General features: G+C 49.3%; 8 protein-coding genes across 8 annotated transcripts; 3 read left to right on the top strand and 5 right to left on the bottom strand.

Annotated features, from left to right (window-relative positions):
• Positions 1 to 334: 334 nt before the first annotated feature.
• P174DRAFT_449117 (putative phosducin) lies at positions 335 to 1,775 on the top strand (the record flags this gene model as incomplete). The annotated part of the gene is made up of 3 exons (XM_024828811.1): positions 335 to 919; positions 1,008 to 1,237; positions 1,296 to 1,775. 3 exons carry the CDS (start codon positions 335 to 337, stop codon positions 1,309 to 1,311), a joined length of 831 nt encoding a protein of 276 aa, XP_024686098.1. The 3' UTR covers positions 1,312 to 1,775.
• Positions 1,776 to 1,983: 208 nt separating this feature from the next.
• On the bottom strand, positions 1,984 to 5,441 carry P174DRAFT_364423 (Ran GTPase-binding protein YRB1; the record flags this gene model as incomplete). Its single annotated transcript, XM_024821986.1, has 10 exons — positions 1,984 to 2,072; positions 2,153 to 2,273; positions 2,357 to 2,497; positions 2,575 to 2,720; positions 2,825 to 2,976; positions 3,190 to 3,222; positions 4,371 to 4,437; positions 4,499 to 4,627; positions 4,685 to 4,943; positions 5,157 to 5,441. 10 exons carry the CDS (start codon positions 5,439 to 5,441, stop codon positions 1,984 to 1,986), a joined length of 1,422 nt encoding a protein of 473 aa, XP_024686097.1.
• A 521-nt stretch (positions 5,442 to 5,962) lies between these two features.
• P174DRAFT_458148 (uncharacterized protein) lies at positions 5,963 to 8,389 on the bottom strand (the record flags this gene model as incomplete). The annotated part of the gene is made up of 1 exon (XM_024829625.1): positions 5,963 to 8,389. One exon carries the CDS (start codon positions 8,387 to 8,389, stop codon positions 5,963 to 5,965), a length of 2,427 nt encoding a protein of 808 aa, XP_024686096.1.
• Positions 8,390 to 10,426: 2,037 nt separating this feature from the next.
• P174DRAFT_364393 (glycosyltransferase family 15 protein) lies at positions 10,427 to 12,190 on the bottom strand (the record flags this gene model as incomplete). The annotated part of the gene is made up of 5 exons (XM_024821984.1): positions 10,427 to 10,768; positions 10,836 to 11,247; positions 11,305 to 11,391; positions 11,442 to 11,849; positions 11,919 to 12,190. 5 exons carry the CDS (start codon positions 12,188 to 12,190, stop codon positions 10,427 to 10,429), a joined length of 1,521 nt encoding a protein of 506 aa, XP_024686095.1.
• A 2,736-nt stretch (positions 12,191 to 14,926) lies between these two features.
• On the top strand, positions 14,927 to 16,590 carry P174DRAFT_111527 (PH domain-containing protein). The gene is made up of 3 exons (XM_024821026.1): positions 14,927 to 15,280; positions 15,341 to 16,090; positions 16,150 to 16,590. The coding sequence occupies exons 1-3, from the start codon at positions 15,035 to 15,037 to the stop codon at positions 16,375 to 16,377; spliced, it is 1,224 nt and encodes a 407-aa protein (XP_024686094.1). The 5' UTR covers positions 14,927 to 15,034; the 3' UTR covers positions 16,378 to 16,590.
• Positions 16,591 to 16,685: 95 nt separating this feature from the next.
• On the bottom strand, positions 16,686 to 18,778 carry P174DRAFT_385423 (DMT family transporter). Its single transcript, XM_024823255.1, has 5 exons — positions 18,377 to 18,778; positions 17,938 to 18,255; positions 17,750 to 17,822; positions 17,272 to 17,687; positions 16,686 to 17,203 (listed from the first exon to the last, which is right to left on the bottom strand). The coding sequence occupies exons 1-5, from the start codon at positions 18,491 to 18,493 to the stop codon at positions 16,916 to 16,918; spliced, it is 1,212 nt and encodes a 403-aa protein (XP_024686093.1). The 5' UTR covers positions 18,494 to 18,778; the 3' UTR covers positions 16,686 to 16,915.
• A 160-nt stretch (positions 18,779 to 18,938) lies between these two features.
• Positions 18,939 to 20,457, bottom strand: rab7 (Rab family GTPase YPT7). Its single transcript, XM_024826752.1, has 6 exons — positions 20,231 to 20,457; positions 20,097 to 20,150; positions 19,935 to 20,030; positions 19,695 to 19,874; positions 19,480 to 19,627; positions 18,939 to 19,420 (listed from the first exon to the last, which is right to left on the bottom strand). Exons 1-6 carry the CDS (start codon positions 20,258 to 20,260, stop codon positions 19,311 to 19,313), a joined length of 618 nt encoding a protein of 205 aa, XP_024686092.1. The 5' UTR covers positions 20,261 to 20,457; the 3' UTR covers positions 18,939 to 19,310.
• Positions 20,458 to 20,745: 288 nt separating this feature from the next.
• Positions 20,746 to 21,485, top strand: P174DRAFT_366114 (ATG16 family protein; the record flags this gene model as incomplete). The annotated part of the gene is made up of 3 exons (XM_024822097.1): positions 20,746 to 20,830; positions 20,912 to 21,282; positions 21,327 to 21,485. 3 exons carry the CDS (start codon positions 20,746 to 20,748, stop codon positions 21,483 to 21,485), a joined length of 615 nt encoding a protein of 204 aa, XP_024686091.1.
• Between the last annotated feature and the right edge of the window lie 41 nt (positions 21,486 to 21,526).

Here is a 21,526-nt window from a genome sequence, read left to right as displayed (position 1 = left end):
GAAAAGAAACATCCGAGATTCTGAAACCAACCGCAGGCATCCGTCTCGTCATCGTCTTTTGCCTTTCTTGGGGCATAGGGCTACTCCGTACTGCTTATTGTTCTCGTCAATTGCTTTTTTTTCTTTCTCGAATTAGAGTTCTAAAAGGAACTCGAGTACCCTAGCCAGAAGGCAAAACCAAAAAAGGGAAAAAGGAAGCGGCAAAAAGAGAGGGCAAAAAGTGTAATCGTGATCGACTTTCCCTGTCTGCGAGCTGAATTCGGGACACGGATATCAACATCTACCCTTTAAAATTGGGCATTGACCCCACCCTCCTGCTTCATTCCTTTTCGTCATGTCTGCTCAAGACGAGTTCAACAGCCTTGTTGCCAACAACCAGGAGAAGTTCTCCACTCATCCTGAGGACCGAGATAACTCTGATCGCGACTCCGAGCCTGCCTCTGACAACGATACCAACCACGACGACCACGCACACTTCTCAGACTCGGAAGACTTTGACGGTACCGCCATGGGTTCACGGACAACCACATATCAGGTCCCCAGGACCAAGTTCGACGCCAACACTGGGCCCAAGGGTGTCATTGCTGATGCCCAGGCCTTCGAACGTGCGCGCAAGCGCTCCTTCCGCAGAACCCTACTCGGTGCCGCGGGAATGGACTATACGCATCGTCGTTCCAACTCCAAGTCGATCACTGATGATGTCAATCTTCTGCAGAACTCGCCGCCGGATGGCTCTGCCAGCGAAGACGAGGAGCAGTTCATGCGCAAGTGGCGCGAGTCGCGCATGCAGGAGCTGCAGAACCGGAACCTACGACGTACCAGTCCCCGGAGGAAGATGTACGGGTCCGTCGAGACGGTGGATGCGGGGGTTATCTGGATGCTATTGAAAAGGTCTCCTCGGATACGGTCGTGGTGGTGTGTGTGTATGACCCTGAGGTGAGTAGTATATTGGTTTACGCCCCTTTCCCTTGGAGGCTCGTGGAACGCACAACTGACAGTGACCACAGTCCAACGTCAGCTCCCTCGTGGAAGACTGCCTGGATACCATTGCGCGCAGGCAACCAACCGTCCACTTCATCAAGCTGGACCATGAGATCGCCGAAATGGACCACATTGACGCCCCGGCTCTGCTGGCTTACCGAGCAGGTGACGTCTTCGCTACTATCGTTGAGATTCTGAAGCAGATTCCCAAAGGCCGGAGTTGCAGCGCAGACAGTCTGGAAGATCTCCTCAAATTGTATGTTGATTGTCAAGCGTCTGCTTTTCTTTCCATCGTCTGCTAACTCTATACACAGATACCGGATTCTGTAGACCTCCTTTCTTGAAAGTCTTCTCTTCTCCACTTGTCTTTATGTTATGCAATATCATGCGCCACTAGAATGAGCACAGCGGGCGCATCGGGATTCTTGTCGTTTCCTTCTGGTCTATTTTTCATTTTCTCTACAGGATCTTGTTTTGACGTCTATTATCATTTGGTTCCTTCCTGACGAGGCATTACTTTCATTCATGGGCGGATATTTGGTGATGTACTTTCTGGGTTCTCAACGCATCTCGTATCGTGCTGTTTCATTTGTCTCCGGCCTCGTCTGCATGAAACTCTGAGATATCCAAATCGTTTCGGTTTTCAGTTTCTTTTGTTCTTCTGGGCATATGGCGTTCTTGTTTCGATAGACTAATTTTCCTTCAGATATTATCACCTCAATTGATTAGAATTGGGCTTTTCCCTTGATCATGTCTCTTTGTTGTTTCATTAGTCACTAGGATCATTGCTCTCGCCAGCTCCCTACTTCTTGGAAATCTCGCCTGTATGAAGGCCACTCAAACCCAACGAACCTTCATCGAACCAGAGATACAAATCAGGGTAAGTGGGTAGGAAAATAACATGGCCAGGAAGAAATAAGAAGTCAATAAAATAAAAGCACAATTGGAATACGGGTTTAGAAAAAGAAACGAAGAAAAGAAAAAATTACAAGTAGAAAGCGACTACAAAGCCCCCTTCTCTTGTGTAAAGTCCCACAGCATCTTGATCAGGTTGTCCGGAAGGGTATAAAGGTCGACGTGGAATTCGCCCTCTGCAAGCCAGCGGTACCTGTTAGCAATTGTTTCTTGAAGACAAATTCATTCTGAAAAATAAATAACTGGCAAGACGTACGCTCGACATCGTTCTTGGTATATGAGTCTGGCGCTTTGTGGTCGTGTACCATCTGCACGACCTGGAGGAGGTCGTCTTCTCCAAGTCTTTGGAGGCCATCGGCCAATTTGTCCATGTCGACCTGTTGCCGGACGAGGTTAGTTGACGTGTCATCTTCGCCTTAAAAGATCCTCCTTTGATTGGGAAAAGAGAAACCAGGCTCACATTCTTCTCCGTCCGCTTCTTCTTTTTCGATCCCTCCTCGCCTCCTGCGGCGCGTTTCGATTTCACCCCGTTCTCGTCACCGGGTACTGGTCCCGACTCGCGCAGTAAAGCCAACAGCGCTGGCTTGGGGTTCTTGAATGTCTGCAAAGATAAGAGGCATGAGTACAAGCGCCACTCAGTGCAATAGGTCGCGAGAGAACACAAGGGCTAGTACTCACAATGACGTGTTTGGACTCGTAGCGAGGCTGTGCGAAATTCAGGTCGTGCGTGAGGAAGTGTTCCTTATCGGCGGCAGTCAGGCCAATCTGCAGGTCGAATTCACCCCATCCTTCCTCCGAGATTCTGAATGGAGGGTTCTTGAAAGCTGTTGTTTGACGCACTGCGTGTCAGCCTCGATTCCTCGATCGTCCTTTTGCCCTCATGATGTGACAAGAATTTGATAGCATGGCGGTAAAGGAAGCGACGTACTCTGAACAGCCCGGTCCCCGAAACTGGGATGCAACGTGTATGTCACCTTGTCGAAGACGTTCGCCGGCACCTGTTCGCCGTGTTCATTGACGAGGTAGATCTCAATCGACCACGATCGCAGTGGGAATCCTTCAACGCCGGAGTCCTTGTTTCTAGAGTAAGCAAGAGCAAGCGTTAGCATCACCACCAAACCACGAGGCAAAGCCACCAGTTCTATCCATCAAGTCCCGTAGAAACGGAAGCGCGTAGCAATGGCCCGACCACGCGCGTGCGCAATGTATTCAGACAAAGTGTATAGGAAGGCATGGAGAGAGGCATCGCTCTTGCGCAGCTCCGACAGTAGAGTATGAGGGAAGGCGACGTACACGACATGCTGCTCTGTCACCAGCCGAACTGTTCTCTTAACCTACGCGGCAGGGGAAAAAATATCGGCGTCAGCATCATGCGATAGCAGCAAGGTGATCGGTACCTGCGTTAAGCATTGGAAGGTATAACGCAGGAACTCCATGGATCGGGTGAATCGGACGAACTCACATCGGGCATTTTGCCAGCGGGCCTCTGTTAGGCGGACCGTAGATCGGAGGTATCAGGAAGGAAGTAAGAGCGGTCTTTTGTATGGTGTCTTTACTGCAGAGTACTGCAATGGGAGACAAAGAGCTATCGGGCTCAAGGGTCGCGCGAATCAAGGTGAAGCGAGGTTGGATGTTTAGCGCCAAGCCTGCGGAGAAATCAGAAATTCGGACTGAAATGCAAGCGTCCAATGTCGACCAGCTGTAGTGAGCTCCAAGTAAGCTCTACTTTTAGAGACCTCAGGTAAGAATGAATGAAGGAGACAGAAACGTGAGAGGAAAGTAAAGCGTTTTGTGGAAGCCTTCGTCGATGCTGTCAAGTGGGGGAAAGTAGGCAGAGAGCCGCCACCAGAGAGCTGAATACACCCAAGGTCGCTTTCATCCAAACCTCCAGAATGAATCGGAACTCAACTGGCTGTACCACAAAGACTACGAGAAGATACATGTCTTTCGTCACACGACTAAGTCATAGCGATACTGAATTACAAGAACCTCCGCCTACATCCAATGCCTGCAATTGAGGATGCGCAAATGAAAGCAATCATTGCAAGAAAAAGGTTCACAGAGCAGGTCTAATAACTAGGACAATTCGTACATAAACATGGGGTGTATTCATGCGTATATTCGAGGGGATAGTATGTCTATCTACCACCAAATTGGTTCGAACGTCTTAAGGCACGCGATATCACCTGCCAGACGACGAGGGCGCGTTGAATCTGATGCTCGGTCGACTCAGGCTCTCATTGTCACCAGCTTACAGAATCATTCGCGCACACATGTGAAAACGTCGGGGGGAAGGGAGGGGGGGAGAGGGGATTGACAAGAGGATGCTGTGGCGGGGAATAATGGGATTGATCGGGTGATGATGAGATCAGGGACAGGCCATAAGTCAAAACTCATCGAAATAGGATCGAAATTCAATGGTTATTTCAAAAGACACCGCAATCTCCAGGAGCGTGGAGCTGCAGACTTCTTACTGCTGGCCGATGAGCTTCTCGTTCTCCTGCTGGGCCTTCTCGAAGGCTTCCTTGAAGAGATTGGCATCTGTAATGTCTGGTTAGCAAACATTGAATAGACCCCAAGCTTATCATCATCCAGGACTTACTCTCGCTGTTGGCGAAACGAATGGCCAGGGTCTGGGCCTCAGGTTCGCCCTCACTGACGTCCGCAGTTACGCTCCAAACCCAGCTGCGGTCACTGCCAACATTGGGCTTGAGCTTCATGTCGGGGACAACTGCATAGCCATTAGCCTCAACACAATCCACTCACTGGGTAGTAAATAGAGACTAACCGTAGTGGTTAGCGCAGACCTTGAGGGTCTTGTCTCGGCGCATCACTAGCCGGGTCTTCTGGTTCTCCTTGTGCTTCAGAAGCCTAACATCACCGGTACCGCGCTCCTTCCATTCCTTGCTCTCAGCGTCGAATCGGAATAGCTTGGCACGCATCTTGAAAACCTGCTCCTCAAGTTCTTCGTTGGTCTTGGTCTCGACCTTCTCCGTCAGGCGAATAACGGGCTCGAAATGGACATCAGGGGACTCGGGCGCCTCATCCTAGGTTTATCAAAAACTGTCAGTTCATAGCTTCTAGAGCACGTATCAAGTTCATCTCGCTCTAGGGAAACAGCTTTCCAAGATGCTGTCTATCACACGCGGTAAAAAAGGAAAGAAATTGAAGGAGACGACCGGAGGAACGGCCACCGCAACAAGACAACCAGCAACAAGCAGCATAGCAAGACAAACACCAGTGTAAAAAAGCAAACTCACCTCTTCTCCACCCTGCTGAGCCTTAGAAGAACCAGAAGGCTCATCCTTAGCATCTTCAGCCTCCTCCTTCTTCTCCTTCTTGGGACCACCACCGAACATGGAGAAAACGCTGTCAGATGTCTTGGTGGCAGCATCCTTAACAGTGTCAACCGCAGCCTCGGTCACGGACTTTTCTTCCGCAGGCTTGGACTCTTCAGTGTTGGCGGCGGGGGTCGTCTCCTCAGGCTTCTGAGCCTCAGGAGCGTTGGTGGCGGGGTCAGGCTTGGTTTCAGCGACGTCAGACATGGTGGAAGGAGCTGGATTTCTAGAAGTTTTGTAAGTTGGACATTGCAGTTTTGAAGTGAAGGTCTATTTACCTATTATTCGGATAAGAGAAAGTTTTATTTGTGGTGGAAGGCAGTGAAAGGAAGAGGCAAAATATGTTTTGATTCAGGGCCTGCAAAAGGTGGGGAGTTCGTCCCGCTCACGAAATAATCATGCCTGGCCCCCAGCAGTGCAGCCTAAGGCTACAATTACTCCACTAGTGCCACCGCTCAGGGCCATTCCTACAGAGTGCAAAGCACAGATGATCTATGACAGTCCTAGAATTCCCAGCCTGATTTGATGCGTGAAAAGCGTAAAGTAGCAATTGTTCCAGTAATTGTCATCAGATAAGCCATATTCTCATAACCCTGTTAACCCATGCTTATGACTATCCGTCCGTCCCTATCGCCTGAAAGATTTCCCAAAACAAAGATAGCAGGACAATCGAAAAAAAGAATAAAGAGTAATGAACTATAGACGCCAAATTTCGCCGACAGCAGTATTTATGAGGAATCTTCCAGGTGTGCGGAAGCTTTTCGCCTCATCAGACCCTTTACCCTTCTCTGAGCCCTATCCAAAGCGTCGCATTTCCTAGCGTTTCGCAGTTGGCGCTTGAGGGCCTCAAGGTTGAGACTTCGGGCAGAGGTGCTGACTTTGTTCCATGTGTCGCCCATGAACCCTCTGGCCTCTCTGCTGAATCTGTCTGTGTGACTCTGTATCACAGATGAGGCTGCCAGAAATGGTTGCACAGCACTGCGCTTCACGACCTGTGAAAGTTGCTTTGACGTAGACATAACTGCCTCCCTCGTCTCCAGAGAAAACTGCGCAGAACCTTGCCGAATTATATCAGCTTCATGTCGCAAGAAATGCGCTTTCTTCACTACATCTCCCATCATCAACTGCAAATCGGTGCATAACCGACTATATGCCCCTGACAGGCCGGTGTGTGCCGAACTCAAGTCTCGCGCAATTTGGGATGAAATAGCTTGCGCCGCTCGCTTCCAGCTCGCGATCTTGAGCCAGGGTGTCCCCAAATCAACTGATGTGGTCTGGTTGAGGAATGGCTTTGTGTCTGCAGTGATGATGATGTCGACAACACCATAAGCATCTCCCCTGTCCAATCTGAGCGTGTAGACTCCTTCGAATAGCTTGGAGAACTCGTAAGCAAGAGAAACATTGTTCCTGCTGATTTGGACATCGAATTTCGGTTGCTGCTTCATACTGAAGAACGTACGCGGAGGCTTTAGAACAAGATGACAATCACCGACTACCTGTATCTGGAATTGGTTCGATTTCGCCTCCTGTGCAGGACCAGATGCGACTCCACTAATAATGCTCCCGATGTGAGATCGACTGGAATATTGACTTGTGAGCAGCTGTACTTCCTCCGCGGATGCGGACGGCGCTGAAAGAGAAGTCTGTCCGGGTCCTCCCATGAAAAGAAGGCTGGAGGGGCTTGTCATTACAGCAGGAGATGGGCTGTCCGGAAAGGTGGGATGAGAGAACAAGTTTAAGAGGGACACAGTAGTAACCTGCAAAGCCAAATAGCACAATGTGACAGCTGTGATGGACACGATTGTCACGATACTCAAACGCAGGAGGGGCGTCCAGTCGCGGTCGTCATTTCGGTAGTAAACGCCAGAAAGCGCCCTGTTGAAGATCTCCGTGGCGAAGAATCTCTTTTTCATCTCTTCTGGAGAATCTGATAGGTGCATTCGGTTTTTGAATGGCACTCGAGGATAGACCTCTGCTAGAGAAGCCAGGTTCCGATTGAGTTGCCCAGGAGTAATGCTCTCGAAAGTCTTCAGATCGATGGGGTACCTCCTCAGAACTGTACTCTTCCCAGTAGTTGGATGGCGAGACTCCAGACACATATGAAGACTATGGTAGTTCAGAGGAATTGGCTCGCTCGCCATTTTCCAGAGCGGCTTCTCCGAGACCATCAATGTTGGAACACCATGTCTTTCCATGAAGATACGAGCTAGGTTTTGCGTTTCCACAGCATCAGGAGAGTCCATGGTCGAAAGGAAAAGGATGGCTACGTCCGGGAGTGTCCAGTCCGAAGAGGATGAGACGGTGTAGTCTGATCCGCTCCAAGAAGATGTGCATGGGGGCCGGTTCTTGAACATCAGGCTGATCGAGCCAGTATCGTCGTTCTCAGCGTCGGAAGAAGCCTGTACACACTCGTCGACAATGAGCTGCACATGGATCGGAAGAAGTTCTGCAAAATTCGGTACAGCCCCTGCACCAAATGCAGTGGGGACGACATGGTATCTGGAAGACTCTGTGGAGCTACTCTCATAGCTGCTGCATGAGCTCGAAACTAGAACATCACCAATTTTGTCTAGTATGATAGTGCGGTAATCACAATGCCCAATATACAGCACACGAAACGGTTTCTCGGTGTCAAGATTTCTTTTTGTCATTGTCTGTTGCACTGTGACTGTGAGGAGGGAGTCTTGATAGTCGCAACCAAGATGCTCTAGGAGTTCTGTGGACTCAAGGCTGTCAATGACCCGGATAGTGTGTTTCAGCTCTACTCGTTCGGCTTCAGGCCACTGCTCAGGCTCGACGAATTGAATCGACTCGCTCGATTGATAAAAGGCCGTCTTAGCGGTAAGGTTACTACCGTCGATGGCATCACCCGTTTGAGTAAACAGGGAAGGAAGCTCCTGAGACTCAGAATTATTGATCCTTTGACTATATTCCTCCTCATCAGTGTCATCTTCGCCAACCGCGTCAGCCTCGCTGCAGCTGTACTGGTCATCGAGACTCGCAACGTCGTCTGGGCCGGTCTGATCAATCAGAGACCCCGCGTCAGTCTGCTCAGAACGAGTGCCATCCTCAGAATGGGCGTCTGAAGCACTCAAGGCTGCCCAACTTTCACTCAACGATCTGCTGGTGTGTTCTGCCGCTGGAGTTGACGTCATACTTGTAGGTCTCGACCGTGATAACCACTCTTCAACGGAACCACTTAGCGGTGGGAACGTTGGATATTGGAGGTGGGCGTGCCTGAGACAGAGGGACGTCTGGAGTAGGGCTCTGGAGAGTCAGCCATGTTTTCAGAGTGCGGTTGTCATCTAGCAGAGATGGTTATAGCAATGAAGTGGACTGCGTAGTCTCGGTCGAGTACAGAGAACGAAGACTTGAGTCAAGTGGACAGATTTGAAAGGGGGGATACGTTAACTTCACAGGGGAAGCTCTGCCCAGTTCTATTTGAGAATGATAAAGGACAGTTTGTCAGTGAAGTCCCCAGATCAACTCTGCCTAATAGGCGGATGCCCGATGATTACTATAGCAGCGGAGGGACGCCTCCCGGGCTAAGCGGAGAAGTCAGGTGCACTTGAGGCACAGAAGTCAGTTGAATGATGGAAAAATCCAAGAATAAAAACCCTTGTCCTACATCAAAGAAAGAGTAGATCAATGTATGAGGAACCTTTTGCCAGATTATCTCAAAAGCAGCGATTACTTTAGCAGGTGAGGGGAACGGATTGTGCCTGTCAATGTAGATAGCAAGAACAGCCACAGGCGGGCGGGGCACATGACAGCGGATGACTGGGTACTACAAAGTCCGTGTCGATAATTACAAGGACCAGATTATCGAAGTCAGGTGGAAGTTGACTAGATACCTTAGGTCCAGTATGCCCTAGGCAGCAATTAGATACTAAGGCTGCAGTTACCTCATCATGTGGTGTTCACCATCAGGATGAGACATCATCATCCCATCGTTTATCATTATTATCGTTGGAGCAACTGATAACGATAAAAGTATGACGGCTAAACCCGAACAGGCCTAGACTATGCAGTACCTCAATGTCAGGGCCCCAGAGGTCCATTAGTAGTATGGAGGATTGGTTGGCCCTCCACTTTAATGAACACTTGGATAACATTTTGAATTGGATCCGTGGTATCTAACCTGTATTCGAATGCCCCTCAACATGCGATCTTCTTCCTATTCTTTACTCGTGTCCGGAAGGAATTACTGCAGGGATGGAGGCTAGTCCTTTCTGTAAATGCATATCACAACGATACGTACAAGCTTTACAGTTAATTCGATCTTGGGAAACGTCACAAAGATGGATTAGCTCATGTTCTATGGACAAGTCATGCTCAGTGTATTATTTGAGACTCAATGACCCATATGAAGGAGCCCTTCCTCAACGGGGCTCACGGGGGACAATATGTACAGTCGTCATGAATTAAATGCAGAAGGGCAGAAACAAGAAGGGGATACTGGGTTGAAAGGAGACAGGGAGGCAAATATCAATATCAAGAGGCATGGGAAAAAGAGGTAGGAATTTAAGGATTAGATATCGGAGGCCTCAATAACGGTCACATCGCCGCTGTGTCATCGTCGGTTCACAAATAATGCTAGGCGTCGAGAGTCCGAGATGGCCATATTGTTGCATGACTATTCCCACACCGTTGCCAAGGATGCTCTCTTGGGGGCTTCAGCGAATGGCGATCGAGAACAGCACTCGCTCAAAACCGCGGCAGGCCGAAGGAAGAATCTCCAAGGCATCTGTCTGGTAACAGGAGCCTGCGGAAAGAAGACTCTACACGAGTCCGTCGCTGGCGGCGCGTGAGCCACAGCTTTGAAAGCTGCATCGTCGAAGAGTGGGATCAGTAATGCGCAAAAGACAACTCTTCGGAAAGTCGGTCAAGGTATTCTCTGAAAGGAGATGAAGATTTCGACAAGAATTATAGAATGTGGCAATCCAAACGAGATGTACGAAGCACGCTAGATGAATCTGTCAATATGAGGGTGTCACACCGTCTTCCGTATGAGAAGTCGTCAGATCCGTTAAACGCCGTCCAGAAGACCCCACGGCCAACACATTCTGCAGGCCCAAGCAAAAAACTCCCAGGACGACCCAAGTAGCGCTCATAATCGAACAAGTAGGCATGGAAAGGGTGTTGCAAACATTATACAGAGTACATTGACGGGTTCCAAAGGCAATTCAGGTCTATGGAGATGCCCATCCTCCAGCAACTTCTACCCATTCGGCGAGACAGCTGCCTTGTTTGCCTTCAACATCCACAATATCAGTATCACACCTGCATCTGCAACCGACACCGTTCTCCTTGACGGCGTCAAAAGTCGCCCAGTATTCATCTTCTTCGATTCGCGCCTTCTCGTCCAACGTGGTCTTTTCCAGATATGGAATTCGGGGCAGTTGTCGCGCGGGCGCATTTGCAGGACAGTGTTGGATCGTGGTGTGACGATAGCCAAAATCACGGAAGTAGTGGATGTCGCTGGGAGATAAGAGAGCGCCAGCGGCTAGCGAGTGGATAGGCGCATCACCCCACTGTTTTTTTTTAAAAAACAGGTGTCAGTCGAGCCAAATAAAGACCACGAGGGAATTGCGAACTTACTCTCTCCATCCAGAAGCCCCCGCTCTTGTCCATCATCTCGAAGAAATCCTCATATTCTTTGCTGCGGAACCAATCCAGGCGTGCGATTTCGAAGTTACTCCAGAAATGACACATATTGTACTTCTCGCCCTCCATAGCCTCTGGATCAACTTCAGGAAGTGCATTCTCGCCCGGATCGGTAAGGAGTATCTCGTCGGGAAGCTTGTCCTTCTTCTGTTCTTCTTCCGGCTTGGGTTCCTCCTGTTCAGGTCTCTCAAGAAACATCTCCCAAAGTCCCTTCGATTTGAGGTTATTCTTTCGCATATAGGCGGACGCGTAGCGGAAGATGTTGGGTACAGTTTCGCGAAGTTCTTTGACGGCGATAGTGAAACCGTAAGTCTTATTAGACTCGGCCATCATGATAAAAGGGTCACTATTGTCCGTAGTTAGAGGATGCGGCCAGTTGCAAAGACGAGAGTGCTATGCGTACTATGTGATATCGCAGAAGTACTTGATCTCCGGCTCAAGACGCCAGTACCACTCGTACTTCATGAGGAGAGGATGCTTGTAGAAAAACCTGCCGCCACGTCAATCATAGCTAACCACAACAAACCGCGAGACACTCACCCAGAATAGAATCTGCACATATGATGGTAACTTTCCATGCCTCCATACATGATTGCAGCATCTCCCTGTTTTCTGATACCTTCCTTGGCAACCTCGTGGTCAACCCAGTCGGGGAAACCCCACATGGTCTCATCGATCTTGCCAAACTCCACAGGGGCGCTCGTGTAATTCTTGACGGTGGCCTTGAAGTCATCGTCGAAGTCGCCGTCGTTCAAGAATACATATGGATAGTGGTACCAGCGATTGAAGTGACGTTCGATGGATTTCAGTGACTGAACGACACCCTCCAACTCCTTGTTACGGGCGAGAACGACAAACGCAGCATTCGCCCGTTTATAGTCAGGGGGCACCTCTTCAACTGGCAAGCAGCCAGTAGCGAAGACCTTGTCATATTTCTCACTTATTCTCCTGTAGCAAAGAATGGCACGTTAGCTTTGAGGATTGGTACGATGAAGGGGCTGTGGATGAGAGTCGAACCTGATCGAGGGCGGAGTGCCCGCTGGAATGAGAATCCCGCCAGGAGAGGCTGGATGTCGTACGAACAAGAGTAAAATGAGGATAATCACAAGGCACGGAAATAACAGAACAAAGCCTAGGGGTATGGAAATCGACGAGTTGCCCTTTAATCGTATCCTGCGCTTCAGGAAAGCGAATCTGGAGAAATTCCGAGCCTTTTCGCGTGAGCTGTCATCGAAGGGTAGATTCGGCGTTGAGGGCAACCGCTTCACAATACGCTGAATGAAGCTCATGATGGCAGTGTCTCCACGCTGCGTCGACTTCGAACAAGTCGACGCAAAACACCAATGTCAGGTTCCAGCGGTAGATTCAAGGCTCTGTCCGAGTCCGGACTAGCAGGCTAGTCTGAACAAGAGCCGTGGTTGATGAGCAGAGGATAGATGCTGAAGTGGTTTGCAACAATCCGCACGCGAGACAACAGGGAATCGAAAGCTGATGGATGTATACCAGCTGCAGATCGCAGAAATATGGACAGGAATGGGAATAGAAGAGTATAGAACAAGGTAAGAATAAGTTCGCAATCAAGAAAGGAAAAAAAGACCAGCAAAGAAAAACGAGCGGCCGGAGGAGAACCTCCTTTCTCTTTCCAACTTTTCCCTCTTCAATCGACCTGATGCGAGCAGGTGCGAAAAGCGTTGAAAGCAACGCAGGGGACCGTTGTCCTAAGCAGTGAGGCCGAAGACACGGGGGTAGTCGACGAGGTCATCAATCACAAATGGGGTTGGGGGAAGAATTGGATGGGGAGGTGGAAAAATTGCGGGAGGCATCCAACGACGGGGCGAAGGTTTGAGGGTATGATTTTGGGGATGGGAGAATTGGGAGATTCCGCCAAGCCCAAGGAGGCGCAAGCTGCTCGCTGTGGTCACTGTCACACCGGAACGGTAAGTTTACAAGCGGCTCAAGCCGTAATACCACCGGCAGTACACAGTAGATAATCTGAGGTACCTACGACCTTAAAAAGGTACCTGCAGCCATTTTCTTCGACTGCTTCCTGAGTTGCAGGTACTGCCTTACCTAGGTATCAGATCACTACTACTGAGTCATTACAATATCCGTATCAATGATTAGATGAATAAGGACTTTGATAACAGATAATTATAGAATCAAGACATCCTTTTTCTCTGACTGCGATGTTCTGCTATAGAAGAGCGCATTGATCTTTTGTCTATCCAAATATTCAACCACGTACCTCTTGGAGTACGCAGCGCATAATGCTCCGTACTCTCCATCCAGGGTCAACTATGGAGATTTGATATTAGCTGATTGGCAATATTTAACTTTTGAAGCATGCATATATAGTCGCATGTGGACTCGCCTACACCACTGATAATTACAAAGGTACAAGGGAGTACACAGTACATCGAGGAGGTGCTATTATTGATCAGGAGATTCTCCCACAATTCTGGCATGCCAGCGAGTAGTGTGTTGTGAGTGCGTGTGCTTTCCTGAAGAACTATCTACCTATCATCTCAAGAAAGTCCTCCCTTAATTTCAGTACTCCTACCGAGGTGTGCTCATCAATCATCATGGACTACCGGCCCGATGATACAGAAAGAAATGTAAAGTAATGACAATCCCGACTGGAGGGATCTTCCCTCAGGTACCACCGAATGAGGAGTTCATCCCTAGGTACTCCGTATCTGTACCTACCTTACCTTACCTCATGACTTGGTATTTCACGTACATTAAGCTAAAGGTACGGTAATAGGCTATGGAGAAGATAGAAACCTCAGGTACCTCCCTGAAGTCGAACCCTTCAGACCCACACGTGACCCTTGGTCTAAAGGATCTGTCAAGGTGGCCTCTTTCGCCTCCCTTTTTTCCTTGACCAGCGAAGGGTCTGGACCGTTGTTAGTACGTCGTTGTTTTTAGAAATGGTAGTCAGAACTTAGTGTGCTGTCCTTGGGAGTTCAAACACAAGCTCAAATCTACAATCCCAAGAGGTGGAATGAGATGATTTGCTATTATTCTTTTTCTTAAAAAGCGATCAAATATTTACCCATATTTTCACTCAGGCAGGTAGCTGAGATACTTGCATCCAGAATTAAAAATAAGGGGTTATCCAATAATCCTCTTTGGTCAACCACTAAAGCATCTATCTAGTAACCAGCCTACCCTTGTATTAAGCTATTACTACCGAATCAAGCACCATTTATGCATCGGAAGAGAGCTATGCGCCCCTGAGAAGACAAGCACAGCCGATACTGAAGTGTGAAGTAGAGTAAGTAGCGTAGAGGTCATTCACGAGAGGTTGATTCTATACCAGATCAGTGAAGCTTGCGATGGAGTAAAAGTATTCCCTCAATTCTACGGCGAAGCAGATTCAAGTCCAATCAACCGGTAGAAAAGGAGTCGATTCGAAACAGAGCTTGATTCAGGACCGGGAGGAGTTGCCGCCCTCACCTCAAGTAAGAAGTAGTCTACTCCTTAGTAGTTATCTAGCAGCAGCTTCACCCGACGTTCCCAGACCTCGAAGCATCTCCTGTCGGATGATCTACCAAGTACTCATTAAAAGCCGCCCATGCGTTCCATGGGACTGTGATGGAGGAACTTCCTTCGAGAAAGGGTAATTGTTCCCCAATACATTTTCTCTTTACTTACAGCTCATCACAACGAACAAACCTTGAAAACAAGAGAGTGCCGTCCCTCATTAAGTGCAGCGCATTCTGCACCTTCTAAGGTCTTCTTCTCCACACGACCGTCATCGCCGCATCTTAATTTCTTTCAATTCGGGGTTGATTTCACCCCTCCTAGGACGTCCGAGGGACCGTCGGTCCTTGTGACGCTGTGCCGTCAAGCCTCCCAGACAATCAGACGGAAAGTTGCCCTTCACCTGGGAACTAGTCAGAAATATTCCCATCGTTTCTGCCTACGTTCTCAGGTCCTCGTTTCGTATTTCATAGGGACCTGTCCCGCAGTGTCTCTTCAGATGCGGTCATACAATTTTGAATCAGGATCCTCATCATAGGCACCTTTTCGCTTCAGCTTGCGGCCTGGGCATGTGGTCTCCATACTAAACCCTCCGTGATTTTTCATAATCTTAATTTTGTCCCTTCGAAAGGAAGTCTGCGACCACGATGGATCAAACAATGTCGAGCTCCTACCCGCCAATCTCGGAGGCGCATATGAAAGCCCCCTCGATTCAGTTTCCCGACGGCACTGTCCAGCAGTCTACATTTTTACGGCCTATACACCCCTCCCCCGCCGTTCGCAATGGCCATGTCAACTTGGACACATTTTCCCCAGTCAACGAAAATGGTAGCTTTGAGTTCGATCGAGTCCTGAAAACCGGGAAGGTGCATCGTCGAGTGAAACACAAGCATGTAAGTCGCTTTCGATACAGAAGCACTTGTTGTTATGTCCTAACTAATATCCTCTTTTAGGCATTCCGAGCTTCTTGGAAGCCTGCCTACCTCGTCCTCCGCCCGAACCTCCTGTCGGTATATAAAGATGAGGAAACGACAAGACTTCGGGCTTCCATAACTCTTTCGGAAGTCACAGCGGTTGCTCCGGTCAAATCCCCGCGATCATCTCGACAACACGTCTTCGGTATATTCTCGCCTTCCAAAAATTACCGCTTCCAGGCTTTGTCAGAGAAGGATGCAGAGGACTGGATTAGGCGTATTCGTGCTGAAACTCGTGCGGACGAGGAAGAAGAAGCCTTCTTGGCTCTGTCGCGGAATAGAAATGCGCCGGTGACCGATAGGCAGCACGTTGAGGATACTACAGATCACTCGGAATTCGAATATCCGGGAAGAGCCAGCTCGCCTGAATTGGGACGGTCACTTTCACCTGGCCGCTATTCCAATCGATACGGCTCCCTACAAGACCACTCGGGAAATGAGATTACTTCCTATTCGGAGTGGTCTGATGGACCTACAAGTAACACCAGTACTCACATGAAGCCCAACCGTTCCCTGCAGAATTTGTCTACCTCGGCCCCTGTGGGTGGACAACAACTGCAACCGCGAGATGTTGGTCGCAGTCAGGACTTGGGAATCCTCCGCGATCCAGAGAGAGTTATTTGCAACGGCTATCTCCAGTGCCTTCGAATCAAAGGCGCGGTCCGCCAGTGGAAGCGTCTGTGGGTCGTCTTGAGGCCAAAGAGCCTTGGGTTCTATAAGGATGAACAAGTACGATAGTCCTATACGATATTTTCTCACATGGGCAACAAGCTAACATTGACGACTAGGAGTACTCCGCTATCAAAATCTTGCCCATGTCTCAGGTTATCGAAGCTGCCGAAGTTGATCCTCTTTCACGTTCAAAGAAGTTCTGTCTTCAGATAATCGCCGAAGACAAATCGTACCGACTATGCGCACCTGACGAAGAATCTCTTGCCAAGTGGTTAGGCTCCTTGAAGAGTATTATTGTTGCGCGCAAGAAGTTGGAGCCCGCACCAGGAGCATCAGCACCATGAATATTAACTTTGATGTGGAACAAACAAACACATATGCTGGCTACTGGCTCAATTTCAATTTTCGTTCTCTTCATTCCGACCATTTTCTTCACTCGTTGCAGATCTCAAGTGACCTAAGGTCCTCTCCTTTGCACAGCGTTTCTTCCTTACTATTATATTTGTTTCATGACGTACATACCCCTTCTTGTGATGGCTGTTCGTTTATTCCCCTTTTGTCATCCCTTCTTGTATTGCTCTCATGGGATACCGAGACTACTCAACATTGTCGGGTTCATGGCAATTTTTAATGACCAGTCTTGACTTCTTTTGCTGTATCATCATGATCTCGTTCCTTCTGGTATTTTCCTTGCTTGTCTTTCGTGATTGTTCTTCCACTGGCAACGGACGATGGAAATCAGTGTCTGATTAGTGTTACACACTGGCTGTATGACGCCTAATAATTTTAATGGATTATTGGTCCTCTGTCTATCAAGAATAACGATGTGTGAAGGACGTAAAGAGGGTTCACTTCTAGCCCAACCCGTATGGAAGCTCTTCATCAAGCGGTATCGCCTGTCTCGTCACCAGGAACAGCATCGTACCCGCCCGCCGAGGTTGCCCCCAACTTATCATCGCGACTCTCATGGTTGACCACCAGGAATGACAAAAATACTATAGCGGCACCAACCCAGTATATCGCACTCGAATACTGTCCCTGCAGGAAGATTTGACCCACAAGCGACAGCGGGATGGTCAGACTCAGCCCGACAGTCACGACAAGCGGAGTGGTAAGGAGCATCGCATACGCCCAACATATATCTGAAACTAGTGATGAGAATGAATTTACCTGTAGAAATGCAAACGTCAGTCCATGGCGCCGCAGGGGTCAGGTTATTGTCACGACGTATTCCTTACCAGCACTATAGTCCATATTCTCCCGGTATCAGGGAGAACGAACGGCTCGATCCCGGTGAAATGTAAGATGACGAATCCCGGCCAGAGCAAGAGCATATTAAAGAGTCCCACTAGCCCGAAGAACAACACCATATTGACCCGCGACTCATCGCCGACTTGCCTTTTCAGGACGATAGTGTAGACGCCGTACATGACTGCGCTGAATGCGGCCATCGCATCGCCGAGGGCAATCTCGGCGGTCGTCTTGTGGGGGAAGGTACCGGAACTGCCATCATCTCCGGGCGAAGAGTCCGTTGACGACAGATCTACTCGGGAGATGAGGATGATTCCGATCAGGGAAGCGATAACGCCGGCGAGTTTGCGGACGGTGAACCGTTCCACCCCGATCATTGCGCCGAAGATGAGGGTCCAGACCCCTGGAAGGATGTGTTAGCCTCGAACTTACCAATCGATCTCCGTGGGATTGCTGAGTACGTACCGCTAGTTGAAGTTAGGATGGTGGTACTTCCTACTGTTGTGTATTGCAGACAGGCCATTGCGAAATAATTCGCCTGTACAAGTCAGGCGCCGGCTCAAAGTTGGTATGTTGGCAGTAGTTAACTTACAAGGACCTATTCATGCTTGTTAGCTTGTATACTGAAGGTGCTTGTCATGCCCATTCCTTACCCATAATAGACAAAATTGGAAGCTCAATTTCGCAGTCGCCCTCAAGCCCAGCTTGCTAGAGCTATCAACTTCGTTCTCACTCTGTTGTCTATCTGCGAAAGAGGAGGGATGCAGCACGTCGGGTGCCTCGCGCTTCGAATCGTGCGAATCAAGATGGAGCAACAGGCTTTGAATAGAATCGATCTGAGACAATCTACCCTGGCGCCATAGTTTGAATAGTCTGCCCAGGATGATCGAGAGGAGAGGAATAATGAACAGCGAGCTGTTGATGTAGGTCACAAAGAACGGTTTCGAGTATGAATTATCCGCGAAGATGGTCTAAAAGGGATGGGAAATGTACAGTTAGCACGCGTGTAGCAGGATACCAGCCCTAACGAAGTCCCAGATGCACAGCATCGAACACGATCATTTCGGAAGTCTCTTTTTGACATGCACATACACTAGCCAGAAAGTTCGAAGCCGTCCACAAGACCACCACGAGTAGTAGGAGACAGATGCCTAGCGACCGTCTTGCGGCCCCAGTCCAGCTGGGAGCACGCCAACTATATGTCTCCATGGGCAAGTTGTAGTATTGAACAACTTATGGGGACAGAACGATTTTCATAAAGATAAGTTGAAGAAACGAGCGACGAGGAGCCTGGTCATTGATTGAAGGTGCCCGACCGATTAGACCAATTTGTGATCACGGATCATGGAGCACGATATCCTACAAATCGTGGCGCGCCGATGCTAGGATGGAGAGTCGAGTCCATAAATCCCATTTGGCAACAGGCGGTGTCGAGGGTAGATGGCCTGGTCCGTAGTGTTTCAGCGTGAGCGCCTTGAAGTGGGGGGTTCATTCCGATCATGGAGACACTGATGATTATGGAATATATGCCAAGCATCACGAGCGCCCTGATAAGGCACGAGACTTGATCACGGCTGCTACTCGGCATACGGCATACCTGTACCATTTTTGCTTCTTCTTGCGCTGAAAGTTCAATCTCATTATTTTAATTAAATGATAGGAGCTACAAAGAAAATAAGCGCATGTGCAGCAGGATTATGTGCGTGACTCTCGATTGATTGAGTATGCTGTGGAAAAAGCAAAAGGTTATCACCGATAAGCAAGAAAAGAAGAGTCAAAAAGCTTGAAACCCATATGATACCCTTGCGACCCGACAGACAATAGTAAACAGGCAAACTTGGTACACCGAGGAACTTTGAAGGTATATATGGATCCCAAACTATCGTAGAAAGTACAATCCTCCAAGCTCGCCAAATGGAACGAAGAAAGAAACAGCTCTACAAACCACAAACGCAGGACATGAATGAATCAAGAATAGCAGCCGTGTTGGAAATCGTTCAAAGGTCATGGCCATCTCAGAAGCGCATCAACAAGCACAGCCATCACGGTCACTATCGAGGTGGATGTTGATGGGATCGCTGAATTCGCCGTTGAACTCCTCAGCCTCTTCTTGAGCCAGGGCGCTTCGGGCGATGACTTTCAGCATATTAGCACAGCATTCTCTGTTCATGTTTAAGCGGAAATTGGTCACATACCCTCGAAAGCCTGCTCCACGTTGACTGCTTCCTTAGCGCTTGTCTCGAAGTAAGGGATGTTGCCCTTGGATTGGCAGAAAGTCATGGCGCGTTTGGAAGAAATCATCCGCTTGCTTTCCTCCACATCAATCTTGTTGCCGATCACAACCTGAAACCTGGTCAGCATCTGCCCGTTTGCACATCAAAGGTCAGGGAGTGGCAGGGGAGGATCGTACGAAAGGAAAGCTCTCCGGGTCGCGAGGGCTCGCTTGGATGAGGAATTCGTCGCGCCAACTGTCGAGAGCCTCGAAGCTCTTGGAATTATTCACATCGTATACCAGAACACAGCAATCCGCACCCCGGTAGAATGCAACGCCTAAAGACTGAAATCGCTCTTGACCCGCAGTATCCCAGATCTATCCACAGGTTAATTCGCAATCCTCGGCGAATATGCGAGCCATGGGCGGTACACATGCCTGCATTGTTACCAGACGGTCGTCTACGAGCACCTCTTTCGTGAGGAAATCGGCGCCGATAGTGGCCTTGTAGCTTGCACTGAACTTCTTGTTGACCTACCGATCGGATGGAGGTTAGCGGCTTGGACGATATCCATCAATCGCCGAAATGAGGCCACTGACATATTGGTTCATCAAGCTCGTTTTGCCAACACCACTGTCGCCCAGAATGATTACCTAGGAGCCCCAAAGGTACGTAAGTAATCGCTCAGCAATTTAAAGAGCCCCGACTGTCGTATGCATTGAGGAATATGTACCTTCAGCAAGACCTTCTTGCGTGACGCCATGGTGGTGGAGAGCGGGGGAAAGGCAGGATATTCCTAGCAAAAGACAAGGGGGATGCGGAAAGCCTGTCAAAAGCGCAGTAGTGCCAGAGGATGAGAAAGTCTGCAGTCGTCAAAGGCCCAAAGGGTAGAGGTATACTGGACGTATGTAGCAGAGATGAGGAGCAGCAACAGTTAGCAGCGCAGCTGTTGGGTCTTGCAGTGATGAGCCGACGCTAACTGGGCCCGTTGGGTTCGATGATGCATGATGGCCCGAGCGGTGGCCGAGGCGGTGTAAGTGGGTGCCTGAGACAATATTCGTTATCGTCGCTTATCAACAACCGTTCGTTGCCTGTCATAGAATGTCGCAGTAGAAGACTCCATGTCGAGCGTTGTATGTCATTTCACCGTCCTCTTTGATCTACGCTATCTACAGGATTAAAAATGTATTCGTAACCCGACAAGAACTGCTGTCAACTGTCCCGCCCCCATCGCCGGAAGACTATCACATGGCTCACTGGAGGAATGAGTACTCCGCCGCTCTGGCGGCGCGCGATCGCCGAGAAAAGGCAAATGTCGCTCTCTATAATGCTTGTATGCCACTGGATAAGGTCTATGGCCTGGCGACTGCGAAGCTTTTGTAAGAGGATAATCTAACAAACTGTCAACGATTAGATACGCAGCTGGCCGATCGAACTAGCCGAATTGCATCCGCTGGAGCTCAAGGTGCCCAATATCTCACAGGGGCTGGAGACAAACATACAGCGATCCCTGCAGCTGGGAAGTCATTGGCAGGCCCATTTGTTCCTGATATTCTAGCAGCTACACGTGCGGATCTTTCCGAAGCCCAACGTGCTCGTTCGGAGTTGCAGGCCCGGCTGACTGAGCTGAGCACCGAGTTGGAGAAGCTACGGAAGAGAAGCACGCAAGATGGAAGACGTATCCATGCTTTGGAGAGTGAAGTAACTCATCTACAAATGCGCGTAAAGGATAGGGATGCAGAATTGAAGGGGAAGGCCAAGTTACTCGAGGCATGTCATTCATTCGTCCGCCATGCAGCCACTTGTTTGCTGATACGGTCGCTTCGTAGGACTTCCAAGACGAACTCGCGACTCTGAATCTGCAGCTTAACATGGCCGAAGAGCGATCCAGCAGGCTACAGCGTGAGAACCAGGAGCTGATTGATCGCTGGATGGCCAGGATTGGCAGAGAAGCAGAGGCCATGAACAATGCCTCGAAATTCTCCTGAGCTGCATCACCAACGGGGCTTAATTAGGGGGATTCAGAGTC

The sequence above is a fragment of the Aspergillus novofumigatus genome (genome assembly GCF_002847465.1).
Source record: "Aspergillus novofumigatus IBT 16806 chromosome Unknown P174scaffold_2, whole genome shotgun sequence".
NCBI lineage: Eukaryota > Fungi > Ascomycota > Eurotiomycetes > Eurotiales > Aspergillaceae > Aspergillus > Aspergillus novofumigatus.
The sequence above is the reverse complement of the archived record's forward strand: the minus strand, read 5'-3'. Positions and strand labels throughout refer to the sequence as shown.